This window comes from Anolis carolinensis, chromosome 2 (assembly GCF_035594765.1).
Source record: "Anolis carolinensis isolate JA03-04 chromosome 2, rAnoCar3.1.pri, whole genome shotgun sequence".
NCBI classification, from domain to species: Eukaryota; Metazoa; Chordata; class Lepidosauria; order Squamata; family Dactyloidae; genus Anolis; species Anolis carolinensis.
Genome location: NC_085842.1, coordinates 177,421,933 through 177,449,833, shown reverse-complemented (window position 1 = coordinate 177,449,833; position 27,901 = coordinate 177,421,933). Strand labels below are relative to the sequence as shown.

The 27,901-nt window shown below is 44.9% G+C and overlaps 1 protein-coding gene across 1 annotated transcript; it reads right to left on the bottom strand.

The window, feature by feature from the left end:
• Nucleotides 1–308: 308 nt before the first annotated feature.
• On the bottom strand, nt 309–8,566 carry LOC134296376 (uncharacterized). Its single transcript, XM_062971153.1, is given in 1 exon segment — nt 309–8,566. A coding segment is annotated over 1 exon segment (5,316 nt). The 5' UTR covers nt 7,632–8,566; the 3' UTR covers nt 309–2,315.
• Between the last annotated feature and the right edge of the window lie 19,335 nt (nt 8,567–27,901).

Below are 27,901 nucleotides of genomic sequence, written 5' to 3'. Positions count from 1 at the left end.
TTCTCCTTAATCTCTCCTTATTATCCAACATATTCACTTATCCAACATTCTGCTGGCCCGTTTATGTTGGATAAGTGAGACTCTACTGTATATATATTCCAGTGGTCTTCTTGAGGGGCTACATAAAAAGAAACATAAGTATAAAATTAAAAGGACAACACATACATAATACAACCCATATATCCACAGGGGATATGTTCCTGAATTTACTGCAGTTAGGGTGACTATGGGGAGAAGTATTGTAGCGGAACCTTCGTGCTACGGTTCTTGTTGGCGCAGTGGAGGAATTTGAAGACGGACAACTGAAGGAATTTCCCAGAAAGCAGTTTTATTTCGCTAATGGCCACTAGGGGTCCCCCTAGCACAAAGTAAGTGCTTCTCCAGGGGAACCGCCCAGTGGCATGCTGAGTGAACATTTATACACACTACAGGGTTCGGGTTATGCCCGCCCACAAGCAAATTCATTGGCTTAGAGTTGTGACGCTGCCCAATCGGTGCTGACTAGCAGGCCGGCTGCACCCTTTTTGTGCCGTGCTCACAAATCTTTCAGAGCGCCTGCGTACGCATGCTCTGTTTGTTTTTCTTTAGCTTTCATTTCTTCAGAAACACATGATTTCCCAGAAGTCACATGTTTCTGTGAGTTTATGCACCCGGGTCGCTAGCTGTCGCCATCTCTGCCCATATATGGTATTTCCTGGGGTTCCTTAACCCCCCCCCGCCTCACTCCCCCATTTTCTTTTTGCGAAGCGCATGTACAAAAGCTGAAGCAAAGCATTATGGTTCCATCCAATCCCGCTTGGCTTGGAGTATGGCTATCTTTTTTTCAGGTAAAGATTGTGTGACACACCTAGTACACATTTGCATCATTATTGGAGTGCAACACATAACTATGAGAACAATGAACAATCCTAAAATCCCTACCAACAATATGTTCTTCAACCATTCTATTGAGGGTAACCAGCTAGTCACCCAGGAGAAGGGAGACCAACCTTCTATCTCCTGGACATTATTGTAAATTAACTTTTGTAATGACTCGATGTCATCTTCAATAGTATTATTCAAGTTATGAAATTTCACTACACAACGTCCTCTAACCATGGCGCATAACCCCCCCCTGGCCGCCAGTAGGTAGTCAAGGGCCAACTTATGCTGTAGGGCCATCTGGCTGATTTCTTCTACTTCAGACTGGATTTCCCGGAAAATTTTACCAGTGGCATTTATGGACTTTTCAAGGCGGCAAGTCAGGCCTAGAACACTTCTACGGTTTGCTTGAGCTACAATCCCTGGGTAAGCACCCAGTGTCAACAAGCCTGTGATCAGGCCTCCTCCTACACGGGAGGCTTCTGAACCTGACAGGGCCTTGTTGATAATGACCTCATCCGAGCATTCTGGTCCTAGAGGGCCTGTTTGCACAATGTCCCGTTTCAGGCGCTGATGCCCTTTGTGTAAGACCTGAACTGGGAATGTCAAATAACCCACACCGACACACTGGTAGTTGCCGGGGTGATAATTTGTGGCCCATTTATCAAAGAAAAACCATAGATTTGGATCCCTAATTTGCCATAACGGACAGAGGCTTTTACCTAGGCTCAGTTGGGTTAATTGTTGCAGTATGTTCATATAAGATTTTAGGCCCTCAATAGAATCATTCACACTAAATGTGGGATAATCTGGATACATGCTAGCCCACTCGGTTGCGGTTAGATTTAATCGTGAGACATAAGATGTATTAAATCGTCCATGTAGATAGAACCGGTCTCGACAATGGGAATAATTGCCTAATCGGGAAAAGAACGCCTGCCTAGTTCCCCAGTGTTTCCACTCAGAATTCCATATTCCCGATCCTCCACAACAGAAGCACAAACCCCTGGTGGAGGTATGGTATCTAAACCGTCGAAACCGAGTTTTATTTATCCTTTGCGGTATGCTAGAAAACACGGTAGGTGGACCCTCCTGAGCCTTGGACAATCCCTCCAACACAATCTGTGGTTCATCAATTAAATCGGGAAGAAATGAAAAATCTCCTACGGTGAGGGGGTGTTCATATATTAATGCTACCTCTTTCCCGTGCTGCTCAAACATATAATTGGCATGTTCTTTTATCCAATTCCCATGTGCTCTTTTTCCAAAAGAGAGAATAAAACTCAGCACAAATAATATACCAAGCACAGTGCGCTTTCCTCCCCTCCTCATAGCTTGTCTCCCACTTTTTCCTCTCAAAATGTCTAGCCACCATCTCCCGGAGAGCGCCTTTGTTGGGCCATGCTGCGACATACTTGACCACCGACGCTCCGTTGCACCCGAAGGGATCAGCTTCATGGCCTTGTTGACCCCTTAGGGAGTTGCCGGATGATCCTGAGTCTCAGGTCCTCACCAGGAACTCGCTCCGTCCGCCACTCCTCAGGTGCTAGTTTTACACGGGTGTAATGTATCCACGGCTTAATCTCCTTCACCTTCACTGCAGTGGGGGTAGACAGGAGCACAACATAGGGTCCTCGCCACTTGGGTCCCAATGGCTCAATCTTCCAATCCTTGACCAGAACCTCGTCACCTGGTGAAAAACAATGTAGAGGTGTGGTAGGGAATGGTGGGTTCAATTCAGAAATGTATTTTTCTAACTGCTGCATTTGTCTGCCCAAAGCCTGAACCTGGGCCAATGTCTGTTTCTCTCCTATGAGGTGCTGCTCAGCTCCTGTCTCTAAAGCTCCCTTCAAGTTCAAAGGGGGTCGTCCATAGAGTCTTTCAAAAGGGGAGAGTCCTGTCCGTTTGTGTGGTGTACATCTGATTCCTAATAATGCCATGGGCAAAACCACCGTCCACGGCAATCCTGTCTCTTGGCAAAGTTTCCCAAGCTGAGCCTTTAATGTCCTATTCATTCTTTCCACTTTTCCAGAAGATTGGGGTCTATATGCACAATGTAACTTCCATTTTATGCCCAAAATTCTACATAATCCTTGCACAGCCTGTTGAATATATGCGGGGCCATTATCTGATCCAATTTCTAAGGGTATGCCAAATCTGGGAATAACATCTTTCATTAGAGCTCTTGACACCTCTACAGCCTTCTCAGTTCTTGTAGGGTAAGCTTCCACCCATCCTGTGTATGTGTCCACGAACACCAGTAAATATTTGTATCCTTTGTATGGGGGCATTTCTGTAAAATCAGTGACTAAAGCTTCAAAGGGTACCCCACCCACATGTTGGACTCCTGGTGGCTTGAGGGGTCCTTCTCTGGGGTTATTTTTGATACATGTCCAGCATCTTCGGGCTGCTGCTGCCGTTAGGCTATGTAATCCATCGATATACAACTGTCGTCCTAGCAGATTTGCCAATGCCATTTTTCCTAAATGTGTGTTTTGGTGCATGTGTTGGACTAAGTGCCATGCCAAGTCCTTAGGGACGTAGACACGGGCGTCTGGCATCACTATGAGTTTTCCTGACCACTGACCCTTCTCCTTTAAGGCCCATTCTTCTTCCTCTGGTGTATATGTAATGTTATGTTCAGTTAATTCTACCTGTAGGGCCATTACCTGATGTTCAATATAGGGCAGCCTAGCTGCCTCTTTGGCTGCCAGATCAGCCTGCCTATTTCCTTGCACTACGGGATCGTCTCCACGTTGGTGCCCTTTACAATGCATCACAGCCACCTGCCTTGGCTTCCAAACCGCCTCCAGGAGATCCACAATCTCTCCAGCATGTTTCACGCACTTTCCTCCAGACGTGAGGAGCCCGCGCTCCTTGTACAGTGCTCCATGTGCGTGGAGGGTGGTGAAGGCATATTTTGAGTCTGTGTAGACGTTAACCCGCTTTCCGCTTGACAATTCCAACGCTCGGGTCAGGGCAATCAATTCGGCCTTCTGGGCAGACGTCCCCGGGGGCAGTGACTCTGCTTCCAGCGTCTCTCCCCCCCACCGAACAACCGCATAACCTGAGTGTCTTTGATTATTTTCCATAAAGGAGCTTCCATCTGTGAACAGAGTGTCGTCCACCTTAGTTAGTGGCACATCCTTCAAATCCGGTCGACTGGAGAATACCTCATCCATCACCTGGGCACACTGATGGATCGTGGTGTCTCCTGGAGTCGGGAGCAAGGTGGCCGGATTCAGAGTGGAGCAAGTCTCCAGGGTCACCAGTGGGTTGTCACACAACAATCCCTCATATTTCATTAACCTCTCACTTGTGAGCCAGCGCGGTCCCTTAATGTCTAACAGTGCCTTAACGCTATGGGGCACCTTAACTGTCAGTGGCTGTCCTAGGGTCAATTTATTCGCTTCTTTGATTAAATCTACTGATGCTGCCACAGCCCTCAGGCAAGGTGGCAATCCACGAGCCACTGTGTCCAATTGCTTTGACAAGTAGGCAATCGGCCTTTGCCATGAACCTAGTGGTTGGGTCAATACTCCAACCGCTGTTCCTTCCCGCTCTGCAGCGAACAGAGTGAATGGTTTTTCCAAATCGGGCAGTCCTAATGCTGGAGATGACATCAATGCTTCTTTTAATGCCTTAAATGCCTGTTGACATTCTTCTGTCCACTCAAATGGATCTTCTCTTCCACCTCTCGTAGCCTGGTACAGTGGCTTAGCCAACACGGCGTAGTTGGGGATCCACTGTCTACAATATCCTGCTGATCCCAAAAATTCCCGCACCTGTCGCCGGGTACTGGGAGTGGGGATGGCACAAACAACTTCCTTTCTTTCAGCTCCTAACATCTTCTTTCCTTCGGTCAGATGGAACCCCAAATATTTCACCGTGGGACAGCACAACTGGGCCTTTTTCTTTGACACTTTGTAACCCTTTTCTTCCAATGTCTTGAGAAATCTCAAAGTATGCTCTTTACAGCCCCCTAGTGTCCGGCAAGCGATAAGCAGGTCATCTGCATATTGAAGCCAAATTCCCTCTTCCTTAGGTATTACAAAATCCTGTAAGTCTTTGGCCAGGGCTTGACCAAAAATGGTCGGGCTGTCCCGGAACCCCTGAGGAAGGCGTGTCCAAACATACTGGGTCCTTTGCCCTGACTGCTGAGATTCCCACTGGAAAGCAAAGATCGGTTGGGATACAGGGGCCAATCGAATGCAAAAGAATGCATCCTTTAAATCCAATACAGTAAACCATTTGGCAAATGCTGGTACTAGACTCATCATGATGTATGGATTTGGCACTACCGGGGTTAGGGGAACGGTGACTTGATTTACAGCCCGCAAATCTTGGACTGGGCGATATTCTCCTTGTCCTCCTGGTTTCTTGACTGGGAGCAGGGGCGTGTTCCATGGGGAACTGCATGGTACCAATATCCCATGCTGCAGAAGTCGCTCTAGATGCTTTCTGATCCCCTGCACTGCCTCTCGACTGACGGGATACTGTGGCTTGCATATGGGCCCCATTCCTCTTTTCACTTCCACCACCACCGGTGGAACATATTTAGCTAATCCTGGAGGATTATCTTCTGCCCACACTAAAGGAGTCTCATGCCATGGCCATTGTATTTCTTCAGTAAAAATCCTAACTTGAAACAGTCTCCATTCCTCTTCCATGGGAAATGATAGCTCCACTTGTCCATTCTTCATGAACTGGAGTTGTGCTTGTAATTTTGATAAAATGTCCCTTCCCAATAAAGGGACTGGGCAGTCTGGGAGATATAACATCTTATGCTTGACCTGATGTCCGGCCAGATTGCAGGTGCGTTCCTTAAGGAAGGGGCACTTCTGGGTCTTCCCAGACACCCCTATTACTTTCGTAGTTTCCCGAGTTGGTGGACTAATTTTTGTATTTACTACTGATTTTTCGGCACCTGTGTCCACTAAAAAGTCCAATTGTTGGTCCCCGATTTCAAGTGTGACCATCGGCTCCCCGGGGTCCAACAAAACAAGAGCCTGGCTTCCTCATTCCTCTCCTCCATCCATATCTTCCCATTCTTCTTCCATCACAGCTGCTGCAGCTATCACCTCTCTTGCAGGAAAAGGTACGTAGTTCCCACGCCCTCTTCCCCTTCCTGGGTTTCTTCCTCTCTCAGGCCTTCCTCTTTCTCTCGGTCCTTCCTGACTTCCTTCTCTTCCTTCTGGGCATTCACCTTTCCAGTGTCCAAACTTCTTACATTTAGCACATTGGTCTCGACCTAACCTCCGAGGGGGGCCCCTTCTTCCTCCTTGTCCCCCTCTGGCATATCCTCCTCTTCCTCTCTGTCCACTTGCACTTTGTTCCATCATGGTAACTAATGCTTGGTATTCCTGCTTCTTCTTCCTGTCCTTCTTCTCTTCTTCTACCTGGTCCCTCGCCATATAAACTTGATCTGCGAGTGCCAACAATTCATTCATAGTCTTTCCTAGAAATCCTGGTTGCTTTTGAATCTTTCTCCGGATGTCAGGAGCCGCTTGACTGATAAAAGACTGTTGAATCGCCCTCCTACCGTTTTCATCCTCCAAATTATACGGGCTATACTTTCTATATGCTGCCTCCAGCCTTTCCAAAAAGGCTGTTGGTGACTCAGATTTTTCCTGTACCACTCCCTGAATTTTTACAATGTTGACGGGTCGCGGCGGGCCCCTCTTTACCGCTTCTACCAATATACGCTGGAATCCTTTCAGTCTCTGCAAATGTCCTTCTTCTGCGGTGTCCCATTGGGGATCTATTTCCACAGGAAACCTCTGTGCTCCCCACTCGGCTGCATCACCATCTTGTGGGGCACCAACCTGGGCTATGGCTACCCCATTATTCAACACTGCTCTTCTCTCCTCTGATGTGAACAACATATTCAACAATTGTCTGCAATCTTGCCAGGTGGGATTATGGGTTGCCATAATCCCTTCCAATAGCCTAGCCATAGCTTGGGGTTCTTCACTATAAGGTGGAGTATTATTTTTCCAATTCAAAATGTCACTACTACTAAAAGGCACTACCTGGTATGCTTGAACTATCTCATTCCTGTTGTTTATCACAGGCACCGTTCTCAAGGGCATCTGGAGGGCCGGTCCGGTCGGTGAATCACCAGACCACACCGGAGCTCCATGTCTCCGAGTTTGTGCCGGAGAAGCATCACTGGGCATCCGTTGTGACTTCTTCTTTTCCTTTGTTTCCTCCTGATATTTTTCTAGGCTAGGATAGTGTTTCTTGGCCGCTTCGGTTGACTCCGAAGAGTAGGGTGGGGGTCTCGTTCCTAGTGTAGGTGCACCGGGGGCTGTTCCCTGGGGTGGGGGGGGCGGTGGCAAGGGTGGCGGCAATAATTCCTGTTGTCTAGCCTGTACACTCAACTGTAAATCTGGGTAGTCCTCCTCATTGGATTGGAAAACTTCCTTCTTTTTCCCCTCCTTCTTCACCACCATACATTTGCCATTCCTGCACTGTCGAACCCAACCTGGATCTTCTCTAACTACCCGTTCCCACGTAGCAATATAGACCCACTGGTTCGGATGATTCACAGCACAATATTCTTCCACTGTTCGGATCAGTTTCAGATCCCACGTTCCTTCTACTTGCCAACCTAAACCAAAATCTGGCCATTCTCCCTGACACAAATTTCTCAGCCTATAATCTCTTAGGTCCCTTGGATTCCCTGCTACGGCTCTGCTAGCAAAAGAGCCAAAATTATCTAAGATGCATTGTAAGGGAGTGGAGCTCTTTGAATTTTTCCCTCCCATCCTGCCTAATAGAGGGGACTGTCCTGGCCTGGGCACCCGGCCACTCACGGCATGCGTCAGGAAACACAAGACAGAACCCCTTTCTACCTCCCTGGGAACTTTTTTTTGTCCCTCCCAGCGCTGGCGTTCCCTTAATATCTCATGCAAACCCCTATACTTGCCAGATTTCTGTAGACGTCGGACCAACCTTCGCCCCTGGGCTTTTTCCCCTGGATCCTTTTCCTCCTAGCCGGTTTCTGTGGAACCTCGCTGATGTTGCAGCTCTCACCGTCAGTCGGCGTTGGCATTCAGAGGCAAGCACCGCAGCCGGTCGTGTAGTATTCAGGGGCCCCTTCTCGTCTCACGGTAGTTGCCTCAGGCCCCCACCGCTGAGTTGAGGCCGTCCCGCCAACGGGATCCGTCTCCAAATCTCCTGGCCCGTCTTATAGGAAAAAATCACGTCGGGGTCACCAGAAAATGTAGCGGAACCTTCGTGCTACGGTTCTTGTTGGCGCAGTGGAGGAATTTGAAGACGGACAACTGAAGGAATTTCCCAGAAAGCAGTTTTATTTCGCTAATGGCCACTAGGGGTCCCCCTAGCACAAAGTAAGTGCTTCTCCAGGGGAACCGCCCAGTGGCATGCTGAGTGAACATTTATACACACTACAGGGTTCGGGTTATGCCCGCCCACAAGCAAATTCATTGGCTTAGAGTTGTGACGCTGCCCAATCGGTGCTGACTAGCAGGCCGGCTGCACCCTTTTTGTGCCGTGCTCACAAATCTTTCAGAGCGCCTGCGTACGCATGCTCTGTTTGTTTTTCTTTAGCTTTCATTTCTTCAGAAACACATGATTTCCCAGAAGTCACATGTTTCTGTGAGTTTATGCACCCGGGTCGCTAGCTGTCGCCATCTCTGCCCATATATGGTATTTCCTGGGGTTCCTTAACCCCCCCCGCCTCAGTATCCCCAGTCTCCTCCCCTCCTTTCCCTCCATCTACCCCAATCTCCTGTCAGAGTTCTGGTTTTGTATATATAAGGTAAAGGTAAAGGTTTCCCCTGATGTTAAGTCCAGTCGTGATCGACTCTGGGGGTTGGTGCTCATTTCAATTTCTAAGCCAAAGAACCAGCGTTGTCCATAGACACGTCCAGGTCATGTGGCCGGCATGACTGCATGGAGCGCCATTACCTTCCCGCTGGAGTGGTACCTATTGATCTACTCACATTTTGCATGTTTTCAAACTGCTAGGTTGGCAGAAGCTGGAGCTAACAGCGGGCGCTCACTCCGCTCCCGGGATTTGAACCTGGCACCTTTCGGTCCGCAAGTTCAGCAGCTCAGCGCTTTAACACACTGTGCCACCAGCCCCCCCTTTTTTAAATTATTTTTATTGAGGGTTTTTTTCAAAAACTGTGTTTGCTGTTGATCTATTTTTGATGTTAAGCCACCAATCCAAATTTTATGCGAAGTTTTAACTTGGTGATGACCTTCCCCACGTGACCTTGGTGGTTACAAAGTTTTTTTCTGAGGCAGCCAGGATTAGAAAATTCCCAATTTTAGACACAGGCTGAGACATGCTGACATTTCTTGTAGTCTTTTACCTATGTTTTTAGTCAACATGTTTTTAAACAGTTTTTACCTGTTGTAAATGTTACCCATTTGTGTGTTGTTGATCTCATTATTCTGCATACGGTGTACACCTATGGTGCAATAAGGGTCTTTGGACCATAATAAAATGTTGACTTGACTCATATAATCCAGTTCAAAGCATATATCTGGGATTAGATTCTGGGATATAGGGCAGTGTATATCCAGCCTGAATTCCACTGTTGAACAGCTCTTACTATCAGGAAGACAATTTAGGTGGAATCTCTTTACCTGCAATTTGAACCCATTGCACTCTATTCTAGGGCCCTTCCACACAGCCCTATATTCCAGAATATCAAGGCAGAAAATCCCACAATATCTGCTTTCAACTGGGTTATCTGCGTCCACACTCAGATAATGTGGGATTTTCTGCCTTGATATTCTGGGATATAGGGCTGTGTGGAAGGGCCCCCAACAAAGCTTGCTCCCTCTTCAATGTGACATCCCTCCAAATATTGAAACATGGTTATCATATATCTTCTTAACCATTTCTTCTTCAAACTAGACATGTCCAACTCCTCAGAGGGCTTGGCTTCATATCTTTAACCATTTGGTTACCTTTTCTCCACACGTTCCAACTTGTTGAACTTCTTGAAATGTACCAAGAAGTAAACATAAAACTGGAAGTGTATTCTAAAAATGTAACCTTTTATAAGATCAGAGCGAGTATCTAGAATCAGGTTTATTTTGAACCCCTTGCTTTGTGCTTGAGGCACAATGAAGTGGTTGATATTTCTGTGCCCAGTTGGGACCAAGCATCATCTGTGGATAGCTTCCGCATGTCATTATACAAATTCTTCCTAAAAGTATCTTCTCCGGGGATGTGCAAATGTCACTACAGTAGAGTCTCACTTATCCAACATAAATGGGCCAGCAGAATGTTGGATAAGTGAATATGTTGGATAATAAGGAGGGATTAAGGAAAAGCCTATTAAACATCAAATTAGGTTATGATTTTACAAATTAAGCACCAAAACATCATGTTATACAACAAATTTGACAGAAAAAGTAGTTCAATACGCAGTAATGCTATGTAGTAATTACTGTATTTACAAATTTAGCACCAAAATATCACAATGTTTTGAAAAGACTGACTACAAAATTGCGTTGGATAATCCAGAACGTTGGATAAGTGAGACTCTACTGTACCTAAGAAAAGAAGATAGACCAAATGGATTTGTTTCTGTCCTATGGAAAAGCTGGGGTGGAGTTATGAGTATTTTTCATCTTTGAGCATTTTAAAGTTTTTAAATAAAATTAATCTTTTTATCTTCTCAGATGAAGCCTTAGATTTGATGTTGGGGGGGGGGGGGGACTGGTGACTACAAAAAAAGTAATCGATTTGCGGTGAATGTTGAGGCTGCTGCCTTTCAAAGTCCTTAGTTAAGAGCTCTCTTCATGACAACAGGCAGCTGCTTCAGGGATTTCCCTTCATAATTAGTTAATAAGTGCCATGTGCTTTTCCTGTCTAATTAAGCTGCTATGAGATCTTCCACTTTGCCAGGGTTGCCACAGCATTACATGGAGGGTGCTATAGGGTTCCCTTTCTCCATTTCTTTCTTCCAAAATACCTTCTTAACAAAAGTAATTTGTTGTGCCAAATTCTTCATAGGCATTGGCATAAAGTATAGCACAACAGAGTGCTTTTGGGTGAATATTTAAGGCTGGTGTCCCACCAGGTGTGAATGGGTGATTTCTAACATGTGTTCCTAGCCTCTGATCAGCATTGGGTATATACCTGGGCTCATTTTAACTGATTTTGGGCATCTGGGGAAGAGAAACCAGCTTCATGTAGGAGATGGAGTCTAGGCCTTTCTTGGGTAATCACACCATGGCCGGGAACATTCCTGCAGCTGATTAGAGACTAAGGGATGTCTTTTTATCCCAGAACCTCTCCAGGTGCTGTTCTGCACCCAATGGAAGAGGCAGGGGAGAAAAACCAACTTTCACTTATCCTCCAGACTTAGGGCTTCTTCACATGGCTCTTCACATTGTCCCACCACCCTTTCCCCATCAGAAAGGGAAAGGGGGAGGAAAGTGTGGGTAGCTCAGATACGCAAAACACACTTTACTCCCCATGGTGTTGGAGAACGTACCTTCTGGCACTTCCCCTTCACTTTGGGAGGAATGTGGGCAGGGCTTGGCAACTGTCATCTGGCAATGCTCAGCAGTCCCCTTCCAAGCCTGGTCAAAAGGGGCAAAATGGCACTGTTTTTAACCTTGTGTGAAAAGGACCTTAAATTTCCCCAATAGACTAATTGCATCTCGCCCACCTCCTCTCTGTTTCCTAGTCTTTCTATAGCCATACCTGCATTCCAAGGATATGGGATGGAGGGTCTTATTTTGGTTCATTTTTGGGGGGTGGCATAGATCCCATTAACATTGCATCCCAATATTCTCATAAGCAGGGTTGTATGAATGCCACGGTTCAGTAGGGCACTGGTGGCTTTTCTTATGTGCTTACATAACTCAGTTCCCTGAGAACTACAGCCTTTACTTTTTAAACATTTCTACATCTCATGGATAGAACTGTATTATTGATTAACAACTTCATAATACAGACTAATTTGCCAGTTGTATGCCAGTTCCTTTCCCACTTTTCCATGGAGCCTATTACACAACATACATCTATTTCTTGTGGTAAGGCAGGAATGAAGGGGTAGGAGGAAATGGCCATATAAGGAGGTACGAGCAGGCCAGGTACACAGCCGATGGGTTATCACATGATTTCCCCGAAATCATGTGTTTTGAGAGAAACGAAAGTAATGACAAAATGTAATACTGCACCACAAATATGCACCAATGGTTTGCTATGTGGGCGGTCGTAAACCGAACCCATTGAATTGTATAAATAGACACTTGACCCTGTCGGCGGGGTTCTCCCTTTTCAGTACCTAGTTGTGCGTGGGATGAACCTCTGCAGCTGCATGAACTTTAGTAAACTGCTTTCTTTGGAAAAAAACTCCAGTTGTCTGTCTCCTACTTCCACTGCGTCCGCACAGACACACGAGAAGCCGAGAAGAGGGGAAGTCTGACTTCCGCTACAGTGGGGCTCCATGGCAAACTGAGAGAGGAACTGCTGTATGTTGCTGCTGCAGCAACATGGAAAGCTTCTTGTGTTTCATTTACAACAATGGGGAAAATTGGGAGGTGAATGCTTCCATCTGTGGGATTGGCCAATGATAAATTGCATGATACAGAACATAGGGCAACGGGTTCTCCACACTCAGGGACGATCCAACCGTGAGGCGAATTAGGCACTTGCCTGTGGTGCCATTGTCCTGGGGGCGCAGTTGAGGCCCTCGGGAGGATGGCACCACCCCTGCCTTCTTCGGGCCTTCCAGCGGCTGCGCTGGGCCTTCCGGTGGCCGCACTGGGCCTTCCTGGGCCTGCGCTGCGCCTTCTGGCACCTGCGCTGGGCCTTCCAGCCGGCGCGGGCCCGCCTTCGCAACACGCGGACCCACCTTTGGGGCATTCAGAGATTGTGAGGTCTGTGGGAACTTGGAAGCTAGGTACGTGGGGTTTATATATCTGTAGAAGGAAGGTCCAGGGTGGGAGAAAGAACTCTTCTTTGAAGCAGGTGTAAGTGTTGTAATTAATCACCTTGATTAGCATTTAATGGCCCTCTGGCTTCAAGGCCTGGCTTCTTCTTGCCTGGGAGAATCTTTTTTTGGGAGGTGTTAGCTGTCCCTGATTGTTTACTGTCTGGATTTCCCCTGTTTTCAGAGCGTTGTTCTTTATTTATTGTCCTGATTTTAGAGTTTTTTTTAATACCGGGGGCCAGATTCCCTTTTGGTGGCCCTTTAATTATCTGCCTTGATATTCTGGGTTATATGGCTGTGTGGAAGGATCCTCAGGGCTCTTCCACACAGCCATGTAACCCAGAATATCAAGGCACAATAACCCACAATATCTGCTTTGAACTGGGTTATCTAAGTCCACACCGCCCTATATCCCTGTTCAATGTTTGGTGCTAAATTCACCAATATAGTAATTCCTACATTACATTACCATGTATTGAACTGCTTTTTCTGTTGAGTTGTTGTAAAGCATGATGTTTTGGTGCTTAATTTGTAAAATCTTAATGTAATTTGATGTTTAGTAGGCTTTTCCTTAATCCCTCCTTATAATCCAACATTTTCACTTATCCAACGCTTTTATTTTTCAGTGATTGGTTTTGGGGGGGGGGGCACCAAAATTCTGTTCACCTACGCTTGAAAAATACCTAGGGCCGGCCCTGTCCACATTTCACACCTGGGCCCCATGGATTTGCCACAATGCATGGTGAATCCATATGCTAATGTCATAAGGACCTTATACTGGTGTGATACCTGGTTCTGCCAACCCAAGATTTAAGCATTAACAAAGAAATATCAAGAACCTTTTTGTCAAATGACTTTGCTCCGAACGTGCAATGGCAACTAGAGTTTCCTGGATTTGGTTCTAGCCATTCAGCTGCTGATTGTCTGCAGGAGTGTGTACCAGAGCTACCTTCACATTCTTGAGGAAGAAAGTGGTGGTGGTAGTGAAAATAGTTTGAATTGCCTGTGATCCAGGGTGGATGTTCCTTCTACTCTAGCTGCACAAGGGCAGTTGGATGGTGTCTGGCATGGCTGTGTAAAGCTGTACCTAAAAAATCCTATTGACTTTGGCCTCCTTTGGCTTCCTGAACTGTGGATCCTGACCCCTAATGGGATCTCCTTAGTTCAATGTTTGGGTCACAAATATTTGGCAAGAGTAAACCTCTTTTAGATATTTACACAAATCTGTTAGCAAGAACATGCATTGTTTACAGTAGATTTTGCAGAAGATGCTTCAGCTGTACTTCATAAAAAGGAAAATCTGCCCCTTTAGCAAGTCTTACAAAAGCTGATTTATTATCAGTAAATGTTTAATTTTATACCTGTTTTATAGACTTATATATCCAGGCTTGCAGAAAAATGTCTTGGACCAAAGAAATGCCTAGAGGAAAAATGTAAGAAGCCCTGACTAATATCAAAGCCTAACGTTGTAGCCATATACATGTTTGGTTAATAATACTTGTTAGCCAGCAATAATAATGATAACACTATGTAACATGGCTTTTGTTCCTGGGTTATTAATGTCATTTCCTAATTGGTCCTATCACAAAAACATGGAAAAAGTTTATTACACTGCAAGAACTCTATTTTTGCGGGACAACCTACAGCACATTTTGCTATAGTTTTTCAATAAATACTTCATAGAGTCTCAACCAATTCAACATGGTTTGTGACAGCCACAAAAATGAAGTTTCTGGCGTATAGCAACTACTTTTAAAGTAAGTGCCACACACTTATACTGTAAATAACACTTTCAACCCAAGAACAGAAAAGTTTTCAAATTTTGTTACGTAGTGTACTGTAATTGTTGAGTTAGCAACATGTCTGAATTAGAGTTCTGTAGGTCATAGGCTGGAGCTTCACTGCCGAAAATCTCCATGCCCTTCTCTACAATTAATCAGATCACCGTATATTCTGCAAAATGACAAAAATGCAGGATATAATATAAAAATAATAGATCTGTTCAATTTACATAATTTATGCAAAATGAAAAAGTTAAGTGTTTTCCTTGGAACAGAATTGGATACGTCTACAGGTAGTAATGTAATAGATCTTTCTGAAGCGCACACACATCTTGTTCTTATTTCTATGAGATTTCCCACTTACTACTCCTTGACTTAGTTTTAAAACTTGCATGTCTTTCTCTTATAAGATAATAGAATATGTATATATATGAGGATATATTTTGCTCAGCCCTATAAAAAGCACTGATTGGATTTAAATATGAAAAGCACCGTAACTTGCACAGGTTAAGCCTTTGGTTGAAAGTCCAGGATGTTAAAAGCTTTATGTCTGTTTAAAATGTCTTTCATTATAAATACATCCAGATATTCGGCTGCAGTTTTATGAGACAGTGTTGAAAGCTTTTGTAATATAATGATCTCACATTGATTGTACATGTGACATTGTTCTCTTTCTGAGTTCCTCAGCCTAATGTCAAAATAAATTTGACAAAGGCTCCTATCATAGGCACACCTACAGGGGAGTAAACCCCAGTGGGTGCTGTAGGACTTACTTCTGAGTAAATATACTCAAGGCAATCCAGCTGCACTCAGGCCTCTTCAATACTGCCATACAAAATCCAGATTATCTGTTTTGAACTGGATTATCTGAGTCTATACTGCTATATAATCCAGTTCAAAGCACATAATTTGGATTTTATTTGGCAGTATAGAAGGGGCCTATATTATGCTGACTCTCTTGAGTAGTGTGTGCCAGAGGACAGGGCTTCTCTGCCTTTACTAGTTGAGCAGAAATGGCAGTTTCAACAGGCTTGGTTCCATCTGCTGGAATCTGCTTTTGTCCAACTCAGTGATTCTGAACCTAGAGTCTCCAGATGTTTTTGGCCTTCAGCTCTCAGAAATCCTAACAGCTGGTAAACTGGCTGGGATTTCTGGGAGTTGCAGGCCAAAAACATCTGGGGACCTCAGGTTGAGAACCACTGGTCCAACTGCTTACAGTACAGGAGCCCTCCTCTTTACCATACCATCAACACATAAGGACTCATGCTTTCAACAGTGGCCTCTTATATTCAAGGTATAAAAGGGAAAGTCCCCCTTCTGCATTCTCCTGTTTAGTTATTCAAAGGTACATTGCCTTTGGACTTGGATGCTCTAGTAAGTAAGTATAATAACAGCTTATAAGTCATGGATTTTTCTCTAGGCTTTCTAAGGGTACATCTATATTATTATTATTTATTATTTACAGTATTTATATTCCACCCTTCTCACCCCAAAGGGGACTCAGAATGGGTCACAAAACACATATACGGCAAACATTCAATGCCGTTATACTCAGACAAGATCGGCAACATCTTCGGCGTCCTGGAGGTTGTGCTCAATTCCGACCATGGGGGTGCTGTTGCTCCAACCTCCATGTTGAAGAGCCCGGTTCACAGACTTCCTCCTTTTTTTTGATCGCCAGCATTTTCCTGGTATTTCCTTATGGTGCCATTAAAATACCTCCCCACTTAAGCTGTACCTATTTATCTACTCACAGCTGTTTTCAATCTGCTAAGTGGGCAGTGAGCTGGGCTGAAGGTCGGGCACTCACTGCCAACCCGGACTTTGAATTGCCAATCTTTTGATTGGCAAGATTTATTACAGATGCAGTTCTAGCTTCCGAACTATCTTCAAAGGCATCCCCATGAAGAGAGCGTTGCAGTAGTCCAAATGGGACATAACTAAGGTGTGGACTACCATGGCCAGATCTGGTGTCTCAAGGTATGGGTGCAGCTGGCACACAAGTTTTAATTGTACAGTAGTGCTCCTGGTCACCAACAACACCTTGTGTTCCAGGTTCATTTCTTAAGTGAAAATGGGTAAATGATTGTAAGGATCATGACCAATCACTGTATGGCCAGCAACAATCAAGCCACCTGCTAAAGATGGAGCACTACTAATAGAGACTAAGTACATTATGTTACTCAAGATTGGAGGTTAGTGCTTGAGGTTGGAGGTTGGAGAGAGTTTGGAGCTTGAATGCTGAGCTGGAATTGCTGGAGCTGACCTTTCCAAGTTGGAGTTGCCGGAGGTGTATTGTTGCTGCAATGTCTGAAGAACAAGACTGTGGCATCTTGCTGAAGATAAGGACTTTATTGTTTACAAGTCATCGTGTGGAAGCAGCTGAATAATCCAAGGACTCTGCTGTATTTGTAAATACCTTCATATAAATCTTTTATTTGTTAAAGAGACAGTTTGTGTTAGGTATTCTCCTTAACCAGAGGGCAAAGCTTCTGAAGAAAGGGGGTTGCAAAGTTTAGAACCCCAATTGACGGGTGCGACAATGAGTTCAGGATCACCGTCTGTGTCTTCAGGGGGAGTGTGACCCCATTCAACATAGGCTGTAATCCGCATGACTTACCAGGAGTAACTCTGTTTTGTCTGGATTTATTTGCTTTCACCCAGTTCGTCACTGATGACAGGCACTGGTTTAGGGGCAGGATGGCATCTTTGGCATTCGGTGGAAAGGAGTAATAGAGTTGGGTGTCATCCGCATAAATTTGACACCGAATTCCAAAACTCCAGATGATCTCTCCCAGCGGTTTCAAGTTGATGTTAAACAGTATGGGGGACAGAATTGAACCCCGAGGGACCCCACAGGCCAGGGAGTCAAACAGGAGTCCCCTAGCACCACCATCTGGGTCCGATTCTCCAAGAAGGACTGGAGCCACTGTAAGACAATTACTCCAAGCCCTATGTCAGAGAGACGACCCAGAAGGATACCACGGTCAACCCCATTCTGCCAAACAGGAATACAGAATCAAAGCACCCCCAACAGATTGCCATCCAACCTCTGCTTAAAAACCTTCAGAAGGGGAGACTCCACCATGCTCCAAGGAGGCAGGATAGTCCACTGGTGAACAACACTTACCATCAGGAAATTCTTCCTAATGTGTTGTTGTTTATTCATTCAGTCGTTTCTGACTCTTCGTGACCTCATGGACCAGTCCACGCCAGAGCTCCCGGTTGGCCGTGGCCATACCCAACTCCTTCAAGGTCAAGCCAGTCACTTCAACATCCATCTGTCTTGCCTTGTCAGCCCCTCTTCCTTTTTTCCTTCCATTTTCCCCAGCATCATTCTCTTCTCCACGCTTTGCTGTCTTCTCATGATGTGGCCAAAATACTTCATCCTTGCCTTTAATATCCCTCCCTCCAGTGAGTAGCCAGGCATTATTTCCTGGAGGATGGACTAGTTGGATCTTCTTGCGGTCCAAGGCAACTCTCAGAATTTTCCTCCAACACCACCGTGAAAACGTGTCTATCTTTCGCTCAGCCTTCCTTATGGTCCAGCTCTCACATCCATAGGTTACTACAGGGAATACTATTGCTTGAACTATGCAGACCTTCATTGTCAGTGTGGTGTCTCTACTCTTCACTATTTTATCGAGGTTGGTCATTGCTCTGGAATATTTTTTCCTGCAACTTGAATCCATTGCTTTGTGATCTATTCTCTCCAGCGCAACAGAAAACAAGCTTGCCCCTTCCACAATATGACACCCCTTCAAATATTGAAACATGGCTATCATTTGGGGTCAAAATCTGGCCATTAGAAATAAACTATCCAGAGTGCCTGTTTTGAGTATTATATGTGCACTTTTCCTCCTGAGAGATACATAGCCCTGAATATGAACTTATATAAAGTTGGTATAAAGGCTCTGAAAGAAACCGCACTATCTTACAGTCTCCGTAGAATCTTTTTTTGTCATCCTCCCCACCCGCTTTTGTTCGCCTAAGCAAAACAAGCCTGCATTTTGCATTCTTTCCCTCCATCCCCTGGTAGGAAAAGCAGGCGAAAGGCAAACTTTCCCTCCCCACCCCTCTTCCCAGCTTTCTTTTTAGTCGGCTCAGTGGGGAGCAAGAATCCCATTCTGGGCCTCCAAATCATGTTCCCTGGGGAGATGCGGATTGCAACAAGCGCAGCTGAAACGTAGGCGCTCTTCCTTTGAAACACAATGGGGAATCAGCCCTCCCCCCTCTTTCTCTTTCTCCCCCCACCCCCAAATGCTTCTCTGTTCTGCAGCCTTATGATAAATCTATAATATCAACTTTAAGAGAGAGTTGTAAATAATAGAGCAGATATCCTTTGGGATAATTTTGTAAGGGGTAACAGAGACCGAATTACTTGATGACATTAGAAATGAAGGGAGCTCTTAACTCGGAGAATAGTAGAGCAATCGGCTGAATGGGACATGCATAAATTGTCTGAGCATAAGACACAGCTACCCTCAGGAGGTTGGCTGGTTCTTTCTTGCTTGCTTTCCTTTTCTTTTTTTTTTAATGACTGCATTTCTTGAAGACATAAATACTCAGCCAGTCCTTTTTCTCTTTTTGGCTGACTTGGAGCCTTCTGGAGTTGAGCATCCAACCTTTGATGTGTAAATAATGAGTGACTGCTGATGATCAAAGAGTGTTAGCTTGATAGACACGATTCAGTTTCTTCTTATTTGTTATCCATACAGTACGACTGCGGCCCCATTGCAGCTAAATGGATTATTTAGATGAGGTGGCAGTAGATGGACGCTGGCAACCGGCAGCAAGGAAAACTTTCCCTCATTTCAAGGCCTAGCCTTATTTTGTTAACTGCTTCCTTTACGAAAGCAAATCTTTCAACATAATAGAGTTGGGGTTGTGAATCCTTTAGCCGGGAGGCATGGAGAGAAGATGCGATTTCTGCGCCTTCTTTATTACTGCCATTCCGCGTTTTCATTGACTTTGTCTTGCTTCTTGCTTTTTGGATGTTGTAAGGACATAGGAGCCCTGGTGGGGAAGTGTGTTAAAGCACTGAGCTGTTGAACTTGCAGACCAAAAGGTCACATGTTCAAATCCCGGGAGCAGAGTGAGCGCCCGGTGTTAGCTCCAGCTTCTGCCAACCTAGCAGTTCGAAAACATGCCAATGTGAGTAGATCAATAGGTACCACTCTGGCAGGAAAGTAACTGCGATCCATGCAGTCATGCTGGCCACATGACCTTGGAGGTGTCTACGGACAACGCTAGCTCTTCAGCTTAGAAATGGAGATGAGCACCAACCCCCAGAGTCGGACACAACTGGACTTAACGTCAGGGTAAACCTTTACCTTTACTTTTAAGTACATAGGAGCCCCGGTGGCGAAATGTGTTAAAGCACTGAGCTGCTGAACTTGCAGACCGAAAGGTTGCAGGTTCAAATCCCGGGAGCGGAGTGAGCGCCCGGTGTTAGCTCCAGCTTCTGCCAACCTAGGAGTTTGAAAACATGCCAATGTGAGTAGATCAATAGGTACCGCTCCGGCGGGAAGGTAATGGCGCTCCATGCAGTCATGCCGGCCACATGACCTTGGAGGTGTCTACGGACAACGCCGGCTCTTTGGCTTAGAAAGGGAGATGAGCACCAACCCCCAGAGTCAGACATGACTGGACTTAATGTCAGGAGAAACCTTTACCTTTACCTAAGGACATAGGACAGCGTTTCTGAACCTGGGGGTTGGGACCTCTGGGGGGGTTGTGAGGGGAGTGACAGAGGGGTTGCCAAATACTAGTATTTTCTGTTGGGTATGAGGGTTCTGTGTGGGAAGTTTGGCCCAATTCTATCGTTGGTGGGGTTCAAGGGACTCTTTAAATGAACAAAAAATCCCAGCAACTACAACTCCCAAATGTCAAGATCTATTTTCCCCAAACTCCACCAAAGTTAATATTTGGGCATATTGAGTATTCATGCCAAGTTTGGTCCAGATCCATCATTGTTTGAGTGCTCTCTGAATGTAGGTGAACTACAGCTCCAAAAGTCAAGGTCAATGCCCATCAAACCCTTCCAGTATTTTCTGTTGGTCATGGAAGTTCTGTGTGCCAAGTTCCATTGTTGGTGGAGTTCAGAATGTTCTTTGATTGTAGGATAAATCCCAGCAACTACAACTCCCAAGTGACAAAATCAATCCCCTCCCCAACCCCACCAGTATTCAAATTTGGGCATATTGGCTATTTGTGCCAAATGTGGTCCAATGAATGAAAACACATCCTGCATATCAGATATTTACATTACGATTCGTAACAGTAGCCAAATTATGGTTATGAAGTAGCAACAAAAATAATTTTATGGTTGGGGGTCACCACAACATGAGGAACTGTATTAAGGGGTCGCAGCATTAGGAAGCTTGAGAACAACTGACATAGGAGGAGCCCTGTGTGATCAAAGCAAAGGTCTAGTTCAGTTTCACATTTTCAACTGTTACTAGCCAGATACTTCTGGGAATCCCACAAGTGAGAAATGATGAGTAATGCCTTGCCCCAACTGACTGATATATAGTGGTGCCAGTGGTGTCCATGTCCAAGTTTTAATATCAACTGTAAATGTGCTGTCCAAGGTACTGAATCAATGTTAAGACTAAGTTTGAATATCTTGGATGGCTCCTTTGAAATGCAGAATAAAACCTGCTGTGAATTCATTGTACCAACAACCAGGGTCCACTTACAGACAGGCATGCTGCATCTGTTTATATCTTGTATGGCCATGCTGACCAATAGCCATTTATTATTTTATCTATTATAAATTTGTCTCATCCCTCTTTAAAGTCAAATTGGTGGCCTTCATCATACCGTAAATGATATGGGTTATTAAATTCTTATATCCACTCAGTTTCAAGAAGCTTAACCTTTGAGCAGACTAAACTGAACTTAGGTACCACTGAAATCTATGGGAGTTAACTCAGGAGTAACTTGTTACCAGGGGCCCCTGGTGGCAAAGTGTGTTAAAGCGCTGAGCTGCTGAACTTGTGGACCTAAAGGTGCCAGGTTCAAATCCTGGGAGCGGAATGAGCGCCCGATGTTAGCCCCAGCTCCTGCCAACCTAGCAGTTTGGAAACATGCCAATGTAAGTAGATCAATAGGTACCGCTCCGGCAGGAAGGTAACGGAGCTCCATGCAGTCATGCCGGCCACATGACCTTGGAGGTGTCTACGGACAACGCCGGCTCTTCGGCTTAGAAATGGAGATGAACACCAACCCCCAGAGTCGGTCACAACTGGACTTATCATCAGGGGAAAACCTTTACCTTTTAACTTGTTACCATAATTTGAATGTTTCCAATAGCCTGTTTTGGATCCAATCCAATGGCAATACCAATCTTCCCACTTCTTTGGGACCTTTCAGAAAGAGTAGCTCACAGAATTTGGAGCACATCTCTCAACATACATTAACAGCACCAACTCCTGTGTGTTGCTAAGGAGCAGATTTATGTGTTTATGTATAGGGAACCCTGGTGGCGCAGTGGATTAAACCATTGAGCTGCTGAATTTGCTGACCAAAAAGTTGGTGGTTCGAATCCAGGAAGTGGGGTGAGCTCCCGCTGTTAGTCCCAGCTTCTGCCAACCTAGCAGTTCAAAAACATGCAAATGTGAGTAATCAATAGGTACCGGTCCGGCAGGAAGGTAACGATGCTCCAAGCAGTCATGCCGGCCACATGACCTTGGAGGTATCTATGGACAATGCCGGCTCTTCGGCTTAGAAATGAAGATGAGCACCAACCCACAGAGTCGGACACGACTACACTTAATGTCAGGGGAAAACCTTTACCTTACAGGTCTTAAAGTGTACTTTTACAAATCAATGTAATATGCATTTCTAAACATTCATTTAATGCCATCCTACCTATTAAAAGTAGCATGTGGACTTTTCTGAAACTTAGTTCACCCAGTGGTGAAAATTTCTTTGTGGCTTGTTGCTTCTGCCATTTCACACCCCCTTCTCTTCTTCATGTGAAGTACTAGGACTCAGAGAAATGGGTTCAAATTATAGGAAGATTCCACTTGAAAGTTAGAAAGAACTTCCTGACCATAAGAGCTGTTCAACAGTGGAACTCTCTGCATTGGAGTCTGGTGGAGTCTTATTCCTTGGAGGCTTTTAAGCAGAGACTGGATGGCCATCTGTCAGGGTTAACTTTGATTGTGCCTTCCCTACATGGCACGGGGGTGGACTAGATTGCCCATGTGATCTCTTCCAACTCTATGATTCTATGACTGTGATGTGTGCCTTCTTGTGATGCAGTTACCTCATGTGGCTGCACTAACAGAATGCCTTGGGTCTGCTTTTAACAGCAGACCCAGACTAGGCAGGACAGAAGCAGAAAACTAGGCAAGCACAAAATCACCCTTACCTGTTCCTAAAGTATGGCAACATTAGGAACAACAGAAGAACTTTGCTGGATGAAGCAAAGGGCTTATCAATCCAGCATTTTTCTCTCTCTCACAATGGCCAATACAGTGGCCAAACCTTACTTTAGGTGATTCCTTGTTGTCTGAGTATGATGGCCTTCCAAATGTAGTCTCTTGGCGATAGGTACATAGGTAACTGTGGAGCCCTATTTTTTACCCGCATGTTCTTCCACAGTGAGGACAACGGTTTCCAGGTGGAAGGAGATCTCGGTCAGGGTTGGCTTGATGTGCCTTCCTTTTGGCATGTTTCACCCTCCATTCGCACCTCTTCAAATTCCACAGCACTACTGGTCACAGCTGACCTCCAGTTAGAGCTCTCAAGGGCCAGAGCTTCACAGTTCTCAGTGTCTATGCCAAAGTTTTTAAAGTTAGCTTTAATCCCATCATTAAATCTCTTTTCTTGCCCACCAACATTCCATTTTCTGTTCTTGAGTTGGGAGTATAGTAACTGCTTAGGGAGATGGTGAACAGGTATTCGGACAATGTGGCCAGTCCAGTGGAGTTGATGGCATTGGAGCATCGCTTGTGGTCTTTGATCCAGCATGCTAACATTTGTCCGCCTGTCTTCCCAAGAGACTTGCAGGATTTTTCGGAGGCAACGCTGGTGGAATCATTCCAGGAATTGAGTGTGATGCCTGTAGATGGTCCACATTTTGCAGGCATAGAACAGGGTTGGGAGGACAATAGCTTTTAAACAAGCACCTTGGTATCCCTACGGATGTCCCGATCCTCAATCACTCTCTGCTTCATTCGGAAAAATGCTGCACTCGCAGAGTTCAGGCAATGTTATATTTCAGTGTCAATGTTGAGTTTTGTGGAGGGGTGGCTGCCAAAGTAGCGAAAACGGTCAACATTTTCTAATGTTACACTATTAAGCTGTCTTTTTGGCATTGCAGAGGAATTGGCTGGTGACTGCTAGAAGAGCACTTTGGTTTTCTCAAAGTTCAATGAGCAGCCGAGCTTCTCGTATGCTTCTGCAAAGGTGTTTAGAGTGGCTTGTAGGTCTTCTTCTGAATGCGCACAGACTACATTATCATCGGCATTTTATTCTATAAAAGATGTTGTTGTGACCTTGGGTTTGGTTTTCCCAAGCACTGATAGCAGGCATGAGTCCCCAACATTTGATATACTGTACAGAGGAAGGGTGCTGGAGAAATCATCATCATCATCATCATCATCATCATCATCATCATCATTTAATTACTTATTAATCGCCCTCCATCCAAGATGCTCTAGGCAATTTACAAGCTAAATTTTAAAGAATAAAAATATATACATACATATATTGATAAAATTAATATAGATCAAAAGCTCTAGTAAAAAGCCAGGTCTTAAGTGCTAGGGTAAAAAGGCCCTAACTCACGCATGGCTCTCATATAGGGCGGCAAGGCATTCCATAAGGCAGGGGCAGAAATAGAAAAAGCTCTGCGTCTGGTCCTTTCCAAGTGAACTTCTCTAGCACCCGGTATATAAAGTAAGTCGCGTTGGGATGGTCGTTGCGACCTCCAATGATGGGAGGAGAGACGATTCCTAAGGTACGATGGGCCCTGGCCGTAAAGGATTTTAAATCTGTGTAAGACCCATTTTACCAGAATTCCAGAATTAGCAGAAGTTATATAGGTAGGTACCACAGATTTTGCAGATAGACAGGGACAATCACCAGACAGAGAAACATATACACGGACCCCCATTAATGTTTGTGTAAAAGGATAGGGTGTTCTCTTTCCCCCACAGTTTCCTCTTTTTACTATTGGGTATCTTTGTGTGCGGTCTCGGGGTTGCATTAGAATTTGGATACCTATGCCTTGTTACCACTGAGATTCTTCAGAAAATTGCTAGTGAGAAAGAAACAACATAACTTGTGAAAGGTTCTCTTGGTTTGCAATATTCCTGCATAAGGTGGGAAAAAGTTCGGAGCTGGTTGGATGTCCAACCATCAATACTTTTTTCTGCTAACTTTCCCACAAGGGGGAAAATGTTTTTTTAAAACCTGTACTCTTATCCTAGAGAAATCATTGAGGCCTCCTTCTCCAACTGAGCATAGATTTGCAACCTAAGCGCTCTTTAAATATTTTCTCTTACCACTCAGGATTCAGAAAGTGCAGTGTTGAAATTCACCTTTTTTGGTGTGTGCAAGCAGCACTGAATCATTAAAGAACAAGAAAAGAAATCCTTGGAAATCTCCCCAGGGTGACAGTAATTGACCCAAGAATGTTTCAGTACTAAGGCCTGTGTTTTATTTTATTTTTATTGTAATAACCATGCAGAGATGTAGACATGGATCTCCATTGGGGGATACACCCCCATTGTTCTTCTCAGCCCTGATGCTTTGCTCTCACCCTTTGAGCTTTTCAGAGGCTTGAGATTATTTGGTTTCTTTGAAGAACAAAGAGGAAAAGAAAAAAAATCACATTTTTAAAAAAAAGATGACTGGCTATTTTGATCTACTAGGTCTGCTCACAGTGTGATGGAACAAACATCAGCAATCATTAAGGAAAAAGCGGAGGAGGAAACATAATCAAAAGGAGAATCGCAGAAGCTTGTGTTCTTATCCAGGCACAAGAGTTGGGGAGAGGGGGGGGGGGCTCATTTGAAGGTGTGACTCCACACTGTGCCAGTGGTTATTCTGTGCCACCTTGTGTATACCACGTCCCTTTGCCACCCCAGCCTTGGACCTAAATTGAACTTTATAATTTCAGGTGAATAGGAACAAACAGAATAATGGTGCATGGAAGTTTTGTGTCCCAGATTTAGACCCTTTTCACACAGCTGAATAAAATCCCACATTATCTGCTTTGAACTGGAATATATGGCAGTGTGGACTAAGATGATCCAGTTTAAAGCAGATACTGTGGGATTTTCTGCCTTGATATTCTGAGTTATATGGCTGCATGGAAGGGCCCCAAGATTCCAGATGGAGTAGATCCAATGAATCAACTGTAGCATGGAATGTCACCACTTGCATGAAGCCACCTGATTTTATGAGTTTATGACAGCGGTTCTCAACCTGTGGGTCCCCAGATGTTTTTGACCAACAACTCCCAAAAATCCCAGCCAGTTTACCAGCTGTTAGGATTTCTGGGAGCTGAAGGCCAAAAACATCAGGGGACCCGAGGTTGAGAACCACTGGTTTATGAGTTGGGACTAGGAACTTAATTCAGGCCTTGGTGATTGATTTTGAGCCTTAGAAAAGAACTAGGGTTAAGGTGGACTATGCCAAATCTAGAGCTGCTCAAAACCTTAATTTCTTTGCACACAAGGCTGTGACACTGGCACTTTCCTTGGACCAAAAGTGTGACCATTGTCCTTTTCAGAGGCTGAATTAGTCTGCCATAGTTCATAGAATCATAGAATCATAGAATAGTAGAGTTGGAAGAGACCACATGGGCCATCTAGTCCAACCCCCTGCTAAGAAGCAGGAAATCGCATTCAAAGCACCCCCGACAGATGGCCATCCAGCCTCTGCTTAAAAGCCTCCAAGGAAGGAGCCTCCACCACGGGCCCGGGGAGAGAGTTCCACTGTCGAACAGCCCTCACAGTGAGGAAGTTCTTCCTGATGTTCAGGTGGAATCTCCTTTCCTGTAGTTTGAAGCCATTGTTCCGTGTCCTAGTCTGCAGGGCAGCAGAAAACAAGCTTGCTCCCTCTTCCCTATGACTTCCCCTCACATATTTGTACATGGCTATCATGTCTCCTCTCAGCCTTCTCTTCTGCAGGCTAAACATGCCCAGCTCTTTAAGCCGCTCCTCATAGGGCTTGTTCTCCAGACCCTTAATCATTTTAGTCGCCCTCCTCTGGACGCTTTCCAGCTTGTCAACATCTCCCTTCAACTGTGGTGCCCAAAATTGGACACAGTATTCCAGGTGTGGTCTGACCAAGGCAGATTAGAAGGGGAGCATAACTTCCCTGGATCTAGACGCTATTCCCCTATTGATGCAGGCCAGAATCCCATTGGCTTTTTTAGCAGCTGCATCACATTGTTGGCTCATGTTTAACTTGTTGTCCACGAGGACTCCAAGGTCTTTTTCGCACACACTGCTGTCAAGCCAGGCATCCCCCATTCTGTATCTTTGATTTCCATTTTTTCTGCCAAAGTGAAGTATCTTGCATTTGTCCCTGTTGAACTTCATTTTGTTAGTTTTGGCCCATCTCTCTAGTCTGTCAAGATCGTTTTGAATTCTGCTCCTGTCTTCTGGAGTGTTAGCTATCCCTCCCAGTTTTGTGTCGTCTGCAAACTTGATGATCGTGCCTTCTAACCCTTCATCTAAGTCGTTAATAAAGATGTTGAACAGAACTGGGCCCAGGACGGAGCCCTGCGGCACTCCACTTGTCACTTCTTTCCATGATGAAGACGACGCATTGGTGAGCACCCTTTGGGTTCGTTCGCTTAGCCAATTGCAGATCCACCTAATCGTAGTTTTGTCTAGCCCACAGTTGAAAAAACATGTAGTACATTAGAGTCTTACTTATCCAACATTCACTTATCCAACGTTCTGGATTATTCAACGCATTTTTGTAGTCAATGTTTTCAATACATCGTGATATTTTGGTGCTAAATTCGTAAATACAGTAATTACTACATAGCATTACTGTTTATTGAACTACTTTTTCTGTCAAATTTGTTGTATAACATGATGTTTTGGTGCTTCATTTGTAAAATCATAATCTAACTTGATGTTTAATAGGCTTTTCCTTAATCCCTCCTTATTATCCAAAATATTCGCTTATCCAACATTCTGCCGGCCCGTTTATGTTGGATAAGTGAGACTATACTGTACCTTAAATATTAGTAAATCTATCATAGCACAGGTTTTCAGTGATTAGAGTCCAGCCCATCAGATACATGCATGTGTTATCTTGAATTGGCAGAGGCCTATCTTTTGTTGTTGC